The sequence below is a fragment of the Podarcis pityusensis genome (assembly GCF_964106645.2).
Source record: "Podarcis pityusensis genome assembly, chromosome: 1".
Classification (NCBI taxonomy): domain Eukaryota; kingdom Metazoa; phylum Chordata; class Lepidosauria; order Squamata; family Lacertidae; genus Podarcis; species Podarcis pityusensis.
Genome location: NC_138028.1, coordinates 51,273,781 through 51,288,020, shown reverse-complemented (window position 1 = coordinate 51,288,020; position 14,240 = coordinate 51,273,781). Strand labels below are relative to the sequence as shown.

At 43.3% G+C, this 14,240-nt stretch overlaps 1 protein-coding gene across 1 annotated transcript in view; it reads left to right on the top strand.

The window, feature by feature from the left end:
- Positions 1 to 14,240, top strand: part of CREB3L1 (cAMP responsive element binding protein 3 like 1) — a 77,899-nt gene that overhangs the window by 38,861 nt on the left and 24,798 nt on the right. The window contains exon 2 of the mRNA XM_081002008.1: positions 4,569 to 4,797. Within this exon, the coding sequence (XP_080858134.1) occupies positions 4,569 to 4,797 (229 nt within the window). The remainder of the gene's footprint in view (positions 1 to 4,568; positions 4,798 to 14,240) is intronic.

Genomic DNA, 14,240 nt, shown 5'->3' with positions numbered 1-14,240 from the left:
GGCATTGGTGCTGCTTTTTGCTCCATCCATCCCCATTGCTGCCTGCCAGGGTTTTGGGGAAGACATGGGGGAGGTTTTTAACATTTTGTATGGTGTGAAGAGGGAGAGGTGCTTTTTGCCTCCTCCTCATACTAGAACTTGATGGTATAGAGTGAAATTCAGAACAGACAAAAAGTACTTCTTCATACAACACATAATTAATTTATGGAAATCAGTGGCACAAGATGTGGAGATGGCCACCAGCTTGGATGGCTTTAAAAAGGGGTCGTGGACAGGTCACAGTGTTTTTGTATGGAAGTGCAAACTCCAGCCACCAAACATGGGCCTTAGCAGAAGGGCAAGTCAAGAGTCTCTGATCTTGTCAGGGGGCGTTGCTGACCATCTTTCAACTCTCTTCAACCTTTGACTCACCCTGCTGAATATATGAACTATGATTCACCCCTGAATCTGTTGCCTTGTCTTGAAATTAAATAGCATTTTCCAAATCTGGAGTGATCTGGGAGTGCTTTCTTCTTTAAGGGTGTCTGTGCCTCATACAATCTTTGGTAATGACCATAATTATCCCTTATCCCAGTGCATAAACTACCTTAAGTGCAGAAAGCACTTACGTCTGAAAAACCCATTCTGAGGCACACCATGGTTAGTGCTAATCTGGTAAATGAGTACTTGTCCAGAGATAAAAGGGGCAAGCACTGAGGAGGAAGCATTTGCACTTGCAAAAGGATCAGGATAATATGCCAATGGGGGAAAGAATCCTAGAGAGGGAAGGTCCTTCAAGTCATTTAAACCCTGGTGATTCTCCTTTCCCTCCTCTGGCTCACCTCTGCTGCATCCTTGGTGCACTCCTGGCACAGTTATCTCCATTTTAGCCAGCTGGGCCAATCCCTTCTGTCCCACAAGGCTCCATGTTGTGCAATGGCCTGGGTGAAGGCTCCATCTCCTCCTCTCCTGGTGCTGGGAAGCTAAATGGCTCACATCGCTTCAGCCGCCCCTGAACTTGTTATTCCATTGGACACTGCCAGGGCTGGAGTGTGGCAAGCCAACCCCCCCACCCCCACCCCAGGAAGGAGTTGATCAATCTAGGCTGAACCTGCAGGGAGGACTCACAAGGGCAGAAAGTCTTTCTCCTCTTCTGTCCCATGCAGACTTCCATATCTTGATCCAGGCCTGCTTTCAAGATCTTAAAATATTGTTTTCACCTAGTAGTTTCTTTTGAGATTTATATTAGCCACCCCATATGCTGTGATTGTCATGTATAGACCTTTTGTATGCATTTTGAGAAATGTCACCAGTGCTAATGGCTGGGTTGGAGTTGTGTGCACATAGAATTCCCAGTGGCAACTTCTTTCATCCCTGAATATCTGAATATCTACCTGACTATATTCCACTTCCAGCTACACTCCAGAACTCTCTGCTCTTTTCAGTACATGGCTGAGAACTGATTGTTTTAAAAGTTACCTGATATCTGTTCCTTTAACCAGCCTCTATGCAGCCTTTTCATTGCCTTTCTTCTATTTACATAATGATACTATGCCAGAGCAAAACAAACACACACCTTGCTATTGAAACAGGAACTTACATTGTAGTATCCGGGGTGCCCAGCTCAACTCCTCCCTCAGTTTTTTTGAGCTGGCAGGTCCTGCTCAAGGGATTTCCTCACGGGAGAGGAGGCCAGACAATGACCCACCCTCCTCTCCAGTCTGGATAATAAAAAGCAAGCAGTGTGCCTCAGAGTGGAATTTTAAGACCATGCACCACACACTACAGAGCACATCTTTCCTTTATGATGTTTTGTGTAGAATACCATATAAAGTACGTTACTTACTTCCCACCTTGAAATGCTATCTGCTCTGCATCAGAACTGCAAACCAAGAAGAAAAGTATTTTATATAATATTCAATCAGAGTAGGACTGCTCTCTCTCTCTCTTACTCACATATGTATAATTATGCTTACATTCCATCTACTGTATATGTACTCAAGATGATCAATAATTTAATTAATCCATGCATTACATATCAAATAGTAGTATTTGTCAAGAAATGACAGGATCAATACATTGTGGTGAACATCATGTTGTGGTGAACATCATATGTCTTCAAAAAACAGCACACTGGATACATTGTAAGGAGTAATTAGATTTCCATCTAAAAACACTCCACAAAACACATCTCAGGTCACAGTAACAACCTGTCTAGTTAAATTGCCCCCTGCCCCAGACTGCCTCCTAGTGGCTGGGTCTGGCAAGTGTCTTAACACAAAGGGGACTGTACCTTTCTCCCAGCAGCAAGAATGTGGACAGGTGAGTTTTTGATCCATCTGAATGCAACAGCAGCATTAACGGGGGGGGGGGGGGAGTCACAGTAACCTTTCTGCAGTATGCCATGCACCCACATGGATATGGAGACTTTTTTGTGTAGGGGAAATGTAACATGTAAAGCATCCCTGCAATCCTTTCCCTTTTTCTAGGTTCTTAAGAGGGTAACTTCTTGCTTACTGTTTGATGAATCCTTTTGTCCCCTGCCAGCAAAAAATGGTGTGCCATGTAGAAAGATCTGGGGTATTTTTTTAAAACTATAAAATCTGGATTTATTGGATGGTAGGCTATACTCATATTCATGTTACCAGGTCATGTTAATGTTACTAAGTCATCGTTAAACTTTCTGAGCAAGCCAGATATTCACCGGCATCGTGTGACTTTATTCTATTTTTCTAGGACTCGCAAAAAATGGCCGGAATCCTAAAGGATATTAAAATGTCACAACCCTTTCCTTTTGTTTAGCTTAAGTTCCTTCTTATAAAGATAGACAGAAACATCTGGCCTTGTAAACTCCAGAGGGACATGGGTGTGTAATGCTGTTTGAGGAACATACGGGAGGGCTTGTTATCTAGGGACAGTATCTGCAGAGTACAGGATTTGGAGATGCTTCTCTTTAATTTTGCATTGGGCTTTCTGGGTAGTTTTTCACCTTTAGTTAGACAGATGGATAGATTTTGGACACCTGTGGCAAAACTGCAGCATAGCAAGCCTCTCAAATGTTTGTCACCATGAAAAGCATATGAGCTGTATGGTGCTTACAACATGGAGATAGAAAGGAATCCCAACTGGTCCTAGCCAGGTAGGAAGACTGCAGGGCGCAATCTGCATAGGGTAATATGAGTTAGCTGCAGTACTGCATTTCTGGTCCCTGAGGAGCTGGTGGGGCCAGCAAGGGGTCACTGTGAAAGCTGTGGTAGAAACAGGTGAGAAATCTATTAAGAGCTGAAACGTATGATCTGGTGGGATTTCATAAAACCATTAACAGCTTTTCGTAAGAAGTGTTCCACTGGCTGTGTACATGCCATACATATAAAGCACATTTCCCTGCCCAAAGAAACTTGGGAACTGTAGTTTTTGGGTGCTGGGGTTTGCAGTTGTGTGAGGGGTAAACTACAGTTCCTGGGATTCTTTTGGGTGGGTGTATGCAGCCAAAAGTGTTGAAGGAAAAAATGGTGTTACACCAGTGTTTCTTGCAGCAAGCATATAACATGTGGGCATTATATACACATATACATGCACGTCTTTTAACATCCATGTACACACATGTTGGAACCCTTTCAAGGGTTTCCAGATGGACATATCAATGTCTTTAAAGAGATATGTGTATCTGTGTTTGCTGCAAGAAACATTAGAGTTTCCCCTAGCTAATTGGTTATTTCTTTGCTAAGTGGAAATGCCTTATACAATATGCCTAAGAAAGAAATACTTTTTTGAGGGCCAGACTTCATAATAATCCAGTAGCACCACTATTCATATTAGCTGCTTCATCCTCCACTTATTTGGGAAATTATGCTAAAATTTGTTGCCATAGGGCTCACCCAGGAAAACCCAATCTTTACTGCTGAATCAGAGCAAATGTCAATTGCATTTTCCACGGATGGATGTTTATTCTGATTCAGTGCTAAAGAGTGTGTTTTCCTTGGGAAAGTGGTGGGGCAAACAGAAAACTGCTGGCCACTGTCACTGGACTCAGCTACATTAGTCAAAAATTAGCGTTTTGAATGCGTTATAAACATGCAACACCAGATGGTGCTGGAGAGGGAGGGAAATTATTTGCGATTTTTAAATTATAACAATTTAATTTCTGACTTATTTATAGCATTTTCCTCCTGTGTGTAGATCCACCCACTCTCATTGTCAATTTGAAATGGTGTATGCCAATGGTGACAAACCAATAATTCTGATATCCACAGTATTTGATAACATGAAGCTTGTTGTTGAAAAAGATGTACAGATGGTTTGTTATGAGCGCCGAGGAGAAATGGGTCCATTAAATAGGGTTAGTTAAATTAAGGTATAAATGGCAGGCAGGGAGATATATCTTTGTGGATATTGTCTGGTTCGTTCTTTAAGAAAACAACAGGTTTCTGTAGCTATGAAAACGGTAAGAATAAAAGGAGGAATATAGCTGCTTCTCTTCCAGATAATTTGGCTCCTGATACATCTGGCTTGGGATACGTTTCAGTAGAAGGCCCTCTAGTCCCTCACGGAGGTGATGCTTAATGCTCTTCTTTTTGCCCTTTTCTCAGCATTTCTCTGAGAACTTCGACCACTTCTCCGAGAACATGGAGGACTTTTCCAACGAACTCTTCAACAGCTTCTTTGATGACCCCATGCTGGTTGAAAAGAACCCTTTGCTGGACATGGATCTGGACTCTCCTACTCCTGGCATCCAAGCAGAGCACAGCTACTCCCTGAGCGGAGACTCAGCTCCCCAGAGCCCCCTCATGCCTGTCAAGACAGAAGACAATGCCAATGGTGAGCGAGCAAGGTCCATGCATGCTGGTTCGAGAAACGTGTCCCTAAACCTCTTAAAAGCCTACCGTGTTGTTAGCAGAAGAGTTGGTTCTGTTAGGTGGGTGTGTTCTCTTTCAAATGAACCATTGCCCTTGAAAACAGCTGATCAGGCTACCTAAAAGAGATGGCCCATAGCTTTACTTTCAGGAAGAAAGTTTAATTCCAGGCAATGAATCTTATCCACTTTCTAAAAATTGATTTCTTATTTTTAAATGAAAGGTGGGGGGGAGGAATGAGTAAAAGTTAAAATAAAATTGAAGAAAGAGAAGAGGAAAAAACACATCATCATCATAAACAAAGGATACTAATGATAATAGTAGACCACCATCATTTCACATTGCAGATACAGTGACAATTGGTACAGAAATCGTTAATTCAGTATAAGCCCTCAGTATGTCTAGATCAGCCTTTCTCAACCTGTGGGTCCCCGGATGTTGTTGAACTACAACTCCCATCACACCTAGCTAGCAAGGCCAAACCTCAGGGATGATGGGAGTTGTAGTCCAACAACATCTGGGGACCCACAGATTGAGAACCGCTGGTCTAGATGGATGCTTATGTGAAATATGTTTGAATGTAGCCAATTTGATCTACTTTTAATTGATCTGAATCCACCTAATAATAATAGAACTAGTATTGCTCACTTAATTGTCCATGATACATACAAATACCCAGTGGCGGAGCTTCAAGCTCTGACAGCTGGAGGAGGAGAGCAGGCGGGGCGGGGCTGGCATGCGTCCTGGGGGCCTGGCGTGCCACCTGCAGGGGCGTGGCACACTGTCTGCGGGGGCGTGGTGCCCAGCGTGGCGGGTGCAGCCACAATGGCACCCCACCAGGACTGGACTGCCGTTGGTGGCGTGGCCCCCCCCACTCCTCTTCCTCCGCCAGTGCCAATACCTCATTAGGCTGAAATAGAAAGGTGTGCAGGCCTCTTCTCCCTCCCTTCTTTTTGTATACGTGTTTTTCAAGAATCCTGCTTCCTTCTGATAAGAGGTTTGGAGAAGTTGAATGAGCATGCTAAAACCAGGTAGGAATAGCCCAGGAAAGGAAAGCTAGGTAAGGAAATAAGGCTGCCACATAATACTGGCACCACATCTGTAAGAACTTTATCATTTAGTGTGACAGCACTGAAACTTTGGAACTCCCTCCCTATTGAAATCAGGCAGACACCTTCTCTGTATTCCTTCGTGTCTGCTGAAGACATTCTCATTTAGACAAGCCTACCCAGACGTTTAGAAAGTTTGTAGGAGTTTTAATTTGTTTTAGTCTATTTTATTGTGGTTTTAACCTTCTGTATGTTTTAAATTAGGACTACATTTTTAGTGATAGTTTTATTGTTTTTCTCTTCTTTGTAAACCACTATGAGATTTTTTTCTACAATCACGTGGTATATAAATCTTATGCAATAAATAAAATAAAATCCAAAAATAAATACCAGTGAAAAGAACATGCAAAATGCATTATATTGGGGGGAAATGCTTGCAGAAATGTATATATTAGGGGAAAGACACGTTAACGGCTAACAAATTTTCGTAAGGACTTTAAAAAGAAATGTTTTGTGAACTGATGCAGAAATATGAGGAACTAAACTTAAGATTGGAAAAGTTAGAAACAGAGAGGAAGCAAACTTGACAGTTTTGTGTATCCCTACTAGGGAGCATCCTAACTGAACACAGTGAGACTTACACCTGAGTAAACATGCATAAGATTATGCTGTGGTTTGCAGCAAACTAAAGAAAGCCAATTTCAGCTTTCCTTGCTTACCAAGTGTCCTTTGCTCAGAGCAGCAGTAATGGAAGAAACAGAAATTGACCATTTCAAATAAGAACTGAGCTCTGTTATATGAAAATATATACCAGACTTAACAATGACCTTTGCTTCTTAATCAGGGCTTGCAACAACAGACTAAACAGGGATTTTGGCTTCATGACTCAGTAAGAGTCACTAACCCACTATTTTAAGAGAGGGAGAGAGAAAACTTACTGCTTTATCGTCATTTAGTGTGAGAGTTAGTTGTTTCCATACTGGATCTGGTCCAAAAAAATGACCTCCCACTAACGTACTATTCACTGAACATTACAATGTGTTCCCATATTTCAAAGCAGTTCTTGCTGCTTTGAGCTGTATAGAACTAGTAAGCACCTTTGGGGATATATGCTGGGGTCTTGGTTCACTTTATCTGTTTTTCCATCCATCAGACTTAAATAAATCATCAATGTGGTTATACAATAGAGGCAATGCAGAAAAAAAGAACAGTGGTGTTTAGGATTTGTTTGGCAGTGAAACTTTTAAGAGCCATATGCCTTTGTCTGGGCAAAGAATGAACAACCATACTGAGGGGAAATGAATGGACTCCAGCAAGTTTTGTTAGGATCTTTATTAGAATGTTTAGTTTGAAATTTAACTAAGTCTAAATGTGATGGAGCACCCCAAATGGGCCAGAATGTCTTCTAAAAGTCAGATAGTTGTTTATTTCCTTGACATCTGATGGGAGGGCGTTCCACAGGGCAGACGCCACCACCGAGAAGGCCCTCTGCCTGGTTCCCTGTAATCTCACTTCTCACAGTGAGGGAACCGCCAGAAGGCCCTCGGAGGAGGACCTCAGTGTCTGGGCTGAACGATGGGGGTGTAGATGCTCCTTCAGGTACACCTGGCCTAGGCCATTATTGAACAGCAAATGGAGTCCCTCACATACAAGAGTGCACACATTGCGTACAGTTATATATGTGGGTTTCCTTTCAGATGTTCAATGGCAAAGGACCACAGCTCGGTGGTAGAGATCCCCTTCTGCACTTGTGGGGCATCTCAATATTCACACAGCCTCTGACATCAAATTGCTGAGTACTTCTAGGAGGCTAGGAAGCTGCCTTCTCCTGAGGCAAAAGTCTAGTTCTCCTGAGGCAAAAGTCTAGCCCAGTCTAGTTCTGTTGACACTGACTGGTAGAGGCTCTCCAGGGTCTCAGACTACCTGGGAATCTAATGGATTAAGCCTTGGAGCGTCTGCTCTACCACTGACCTAACTCTAAGCTCCTCCTCTTGTGTCAAGGCCTGGTCTACTGCAACCTGCCTGGAAAAAGTTCTGTAAAACTCATGCATCCCCGTTCCAAGAAGGAGGCCTAATAAAACATGTCAACTTGCGCTATTCCCCTCCCCCTCTGACAGGCTCTTGGCAGCAGCAGAGAAAAGGGACTCTTAGGTTGTTGGGTGTGGATTCACAGACCTCTGTGCCTCTCCTGGCACTTTTGGCTTGGGCGTAGTAGACACAGTGGAAGCCGCTGCCTGCAGCCAGTGCTTACTGGCGCGTGTGGAAGACTAAGTGGCTTTTTTACTTACCCGCAGATCTCTCGGTAGGAGACGGAGAGGAACAGTCATTTCAGAGCCTATTTTTAAAACAATTCATTTTAGGATAATTCATGATGGCAGGATATTTTTAGAGCAACCCCAGCAGAGGATCCTGTAATTTGTGGGACCATGTGGGTGTCCCAGCAGTTGAAGGACAGCAGCTGGCCTGAAGAGAGAATGGCACAGATTCAGTATACACAAGAGAAGAAAAGCCTTCCTTCAGCAAAAGCAGGGAATAGGTTTCCCTGCTGTGGTCAGGGATTATCCATGCTGAGTGATACCAAACATTAAGGAGAGAGGAGGCAGAGAAATTTCCCTTTCCTCCCTCTTTTTGGTAGATCCTTCTTTTATTTTTGTTCTTATTATTTATTAAATTTGTATACCACCCTTCGTCCGTAGATCTTTTAAAATGGAATGAGCAGGGCTGATCTAGAGAAAGAGCTTGCCGCATGCCAAACCTTGTCTGCGGTTTGTACCACTTTTCACTGTGTGTGAGGGAGTGTATGCTAGCATGCTTGGGAAGATAAGGTACTCTCCAGTGGTACACTCCTAGGACCTCCCCCATCCACGAGATGTACATTTTGGTAATTGCAATATTTTCATACATAATGCAGCATGTATTCAGGTTGTGAGCTTCCTCCATGGGCTTCTGCTCAGAACAAACCTCTCCTACTCAAGATCGAGACCATCGGTAAAACAGGATGGCTAATAATCTTGTGTCTTAGCGGAAGCCTGTGCACAAGGCTAACCCAAGGGATTTTGCTGCCTGAGGAGGAACAGCAAATGTTTCCCCTCTCAAATCAAGGTGTGTAGTACCCAATTTATTTTGGCAGCTGAGACAGAACATGCTACAAGTGTGTCTCCCTAACAGTGCAGATGCAATTAAATAACTAATAACTGGCTGCCCTTACATGACACCCAGAATCAGCTGCCTGAGGCAGCAGTCTTGTTCTGCCAAATGTTAGGGACGGGGCGGTTGGGTACGCTAGCTGCTTCTGGGTTCTGCTACAGTTCTTCATTCTGAAGTACATTTCTTCATAGCAAAGGTGGGAGACTATGGCACTGAGGAACAGTGGAACAGTTCTGTAGTATGGAGCGCTATAAGTTCCTTTGCATGCTGCAGCAAGCACAGAAGGCAAGATGAGAAAAGAAGACAGTACAGTTAATAGCTTTCCCTGACTGCTCATCTCCAGTACCCTTGCACAACTCTGGAGAATCAATGGGTTCCCGCCTCCCAAATATCTTTAGATTACGAGTCCCTAGTGTTTATCACACACACATTCCAAGTATCTGACTATATGTGGAGTGTCCAGGGGAGATTGCTCAAGCCAGTTCTCTTGGCGCTCCGAGCACAGCAGGGTGCAGCCATCTGGGGATGGACCAATTAGTCTATTTCTGGTCCATGTCAGTTTTGCATGTGCTTATTCATAAGTCTGCCCTGTTTGTGCATTAATCTCCCCCCGCCCGCATGCAAAGACTATTTAAATATCTATTTTGTCTTAATAGGCGGTATTCAACTGAGTTGTACTCAAAGTACTGTCTGGCTGTACTGCTTTCTGAAGCAAGGTTTTGGGGTTTTTTTGTTAAAGAAGTAAATTAACCATAACACTGTCTGCTTTAAAACAAACAAACAAACACACACACACACACACACACACACACACACCAAACTAGCAATAAGTAAATTTAATTTCACAATGGACCTGGCAGTACTTATTACAGAGTAACTGCAACAGTCCAACTCCATTTAACAACATTTATGAGCGCCGCAACCCCAGAGTCGGTCACAACTGGACCTAATGGTCAGGGGTCCCTTTACCTTTACCTTTACTATGTGGGAAAGTAAGTGAGGAAGGGAAGGGAAGCAGTATGTAAGTGACAATTTGTGCTCATTTTCTCATTTTCAGTATACCCCCCCCCCCCACTGTTACAGGCAATATTTATACTGGGCCTGGCCTATTCGGATAGATCGTAACACCTTCTTATTTTGCATGCACACCCTTATTTCCTTCTATGCCTGGAGAGCTTTTTTTGAGCAATAAGCATATAATGCTATCCTTCTCCTGGGATAGCTCAGTTGGTAAAGCATGAGACTCTTAATATTAGGGTTATATGTTCGAGCCCCACGTTGGGCAGAAGATTCCTGCATTGCAGCAGATAGGACAGGTGTAGGCAACCTAAGGCGCACGGGCCGGATGTGGCCCAATCGCCTTCTCAATCCGGCCCACAGACGGTCCAGGAATCAGTGTGTTTTTACATGAGTAGAATGTGTGCTTTTATTTAAAATGCATCTCTGGGTTATTTGTGGGGCATAGGAATTTGTTCATTCCCCCCCCCCCCAAAATAATATAGTCCAGCCCACCACATGGTCTGAGGGACGGTGGACTGGCCCACGGTTGAAAAAGGTTGCTGACCCCTGGGATAGGACAAGGTGACTGTTGTGGTCCCTTCCAACTCTACAATTCTATGATTCTAAAATGGTCTCATTCATGGCAACCTGCCCCAGATAGCCCATGAGGGTAGTCCAAGGGTCAGTTCAAAAGGTTCTTGATTCAATCCCCAGGATCATCAATAGGTAAGAAGTACAGGAATTGACTGTACTTCCTGCGTATCTTTACATACAAATACATTAGGCTCCAGGGTTGGGAGTTGGGCCATTGCTTTGCCCCTGCTGAGAGACTTTTTTTTTTTTTTTGGCTCCTCTCCACACACTGTTTCCACCCCAGCTGGTATTTGGTATGCAAACTGAGTACAGTGGTACCTCGGGTTAAGAACTTAATTCGTTCCGGAGGTCCGTTCCTAACCTGAAACTGTTCTTAACCTGAAGTACCACTTTAGCTAATGGGGCCTCCCACTGCCGCCGTGCCGTCGCAGCACAATTTCTGTTCTCATCCTGAAGCAAAGTTCTTAACCTGAGGTACTATTTCTGGGTTAGGGGAGTCTGTAACCTGAAGCGTCTGTAACCTGAAGCGTATGTAACCCAAGGTACCACTGTAATTTTAAGAACTGGTGCCTGAGTTTGCTTTCCCCCCTCCTCTCTCACCACCGCTTCCCCCCTTTGTTCCATGAGATTGTGAGGCTGAGGGCCATGAATTGTCTAAAAACAAAAAATCTGTAAAGTGCCCTGACAGTCTTTTCAATTGAAAAACTGGGTAAAAAAAATATGTTGTAAATAAATACATTAAGTTAATTGAGCCCTGATGCAGTTTGTTTGTTTTAATTAAAAACCACTTTAGAAGAGGAATTTAGAACAGAGCATGGTGAAGGAAGAGTGGGCGCAGTACTTCGTTTCTCTGCTGTAAATGTCTTCTACTCTCTACCCTAGGACATATATATTCTTGGAACCTCATGGTTAATATATGTAAGACACCATCGAGATCCAAGCCTGCTATTATTTAGTGAACGTTTAAGTAACAGTATAATAACATATTGCAGGATAACTTGTGACCAAGCCTAGACTGTAGCTAAGCTAATTCAGTGGTATCTCAGGTTAAGTACTTAATTCATTCCAGAGGTCCGTACTTAACCTGAAACTGTTCTTAACCTGAAGCACCACTTTAGCTAATGGGGCCTCCTGCTGCTGCCGCGCTGCCGGAGCACGATTTCTGTTCTCATCCTGAAGCAAAGTTCTTAACCTGAAGCACTATTTCTGGGTTAGCGGAGTCTGTAACCTGAAGCATATGTAACCCGAGGTACCACTGTTCTTCTCTTGTTTTTCCATACACAAAATGCTAGTTTGTCGCCTGTCTTCCATTCCCAATAGAACGACCATAATCGTAAATGTTGCTGGATGTGTTCATGTTGCTGCTGTAGATAAAACATGAGATTAGGCATTGTTACTGTATTTGCTTTATTTCTTAAGGGAACCTTTGTGGTCACTTTACTAACACACGTATTTCAGAAGCCAGTGCAGCTGCAGTTACTGTTGAATAAATGAATGCAGCAGACAAGAAGCAGATAAGTGCCTCCAGCAATTTGCAATGGGAGGCACCTGCAGACCTTTGCAGGAAGAACATAGGAAGCTGCCTTATACAAAACCAGACCATTGGTCCAGCTAATTATGGTCTGTACTGACTGGCAGAGGTCTTCCAGGGTTTCAAGCAGGAGCTATTTCTGGAAGACAATTTCCTTTTCATTCTTCTTCCTAGCACTGAAAAGCTTCCATGTAGTTTGTATGTAATATTCATGTGCTTTTTTCTGCCTGGAATTGTTGTTGTTGTTTAGTCGTTTAGTCGTGCCCGACTCTTCGTGACCCCATGGACCAGAGCACGCCAGGCACTTCAGTCTTCCACTGCCTCCCGCAGTTTGGTCAAACTCATGCTGGTACCTTCGAAGACACTATCCAACCATCTCGTTCTCTGTCAGCCCCTTCTCCTTGTGCCCTCCATCTTTCCCAACATCAGGGTATTTTCCAGTGAGTCTTCTCTTCTCATGAGGTGGCCAAAGTATTGGAGCCTCAGCTTCATGATCTGTCCTTCCAGTGAGCACTCAGGGCTGATTTCCTTAAGAATGGATACGTTTGATCTTCTTGCAGTCCATGGGACTCTCAAGAGTCTCCTCCAGCACCATAATTCAAAAGCATCAATTCTTCAGCGATCAGCCTTCATGGATCACTGCCTGGAATTAGCAGCATACTAATTTTTTTACTGCAAATAACAGCTGTTGGGAAGACTACAAGAGAGCACTTGGTAAGGAAGGGTCTGAGCTGTTTTGTCAAAAATAAAAAACAGTACTAGAGGAATTTGCTTTTAAAAACATTTTGCTCTTGATGTGTTGAGTGTTCTACTGTGTTCAGCTAAAACTAGATATCTGACTCTACAATGGTATGCCTGATAAGTTGTTTGCAAGGGGAGCAACAATGGATCCACAAATATAAAATATTTCACCTGGCGTCTGACCAAGTAGCGGTGTCAAATTGAATTGAGGATGGGCTTAAGCGAGTCTATAGCCACCACAATTCTGCAAACATTAATTCTGCAAATTTCAGAAGAGTAGCCCTGTTTAACCAGCTGTAGCAAAAGCAACACAGAGACCAAATGTGTCTTTAAGACACATTTATTGTGGAATAACATTTTGCAGACAATACCATGCATCATCCGTAAGAGGCTACGGTTCCTAGAGTGGTTTAACAATCAATCCCTCTTTCCAGGGAACTCTAGAAATTGTAGCTGTGTGAGGGGAATAGCTGTTCCCTAATAATTTTCTGCACCCTAAACAAGCACTCCCACAGTGCTTTGGCTGTTTAAAATGGTATTGTTATAAGAATTTTAAGGTCATATATATATAAAATAAATGTTCATAACAGAAAAGGTCCTGAACAAATTGACCTCAAATATTTCTCTGCAAGGTCAAAGTGGGAAACCTCCCAATTGTCTCTTTCCTCACAAATCCTGTCCTCACAAATCCTGTCTTAAGGGCACATTCGAGATATGAACAGGATGTGAGCCTGTGACCTGTGACCTAGATTCAGGAATTAAGTAGTTATAATAACAAAAGAGTGGCCAAAACCCAGATAATGCAATTAGGTAACTTGCCAGACAGGAGATGAACAATGCACTCATATTTCTGTTGTAGACCGCCTTTTCTTTGATGTAGGTATGCTGTATCTGGGGGGTGGTCTTGGGCTACACCCCTTCCGTGATGTATGTATGATGTTTCTGGGGGTGGTCTTGGACTTCAGGGTGGGCAATTTAAAATGTCTATATAAGGGCTTGCATGCATGGCTCGGGATTCTCCTCCTATCTCCTGCATGTGGGGGAGCACCCTGTTGCAACAGTTAATAAAGATCAGACTTACTAGCTGCTTTGCTTCTCAATATCCTCTGGTTGGTCTCTGTTATTTTCTTCTACTGACAGAACCTACAAAAGGACTCTATATGGGCTCTTGGTTACCCAATAAGGGAAAAGGAGCAGTTTTTTTTTACTTATATCAGTATGAAACTGCTTTAAATGTGTAGTGCAGATGGGCTTTAGTGTTGCCTTCTGAAACAGCAGAGCTTGTTGCTGAGATTACTGGGGTTTCCCGCCTACTGCAACATTTCCTGTGTATTAATTAGAAGGCAT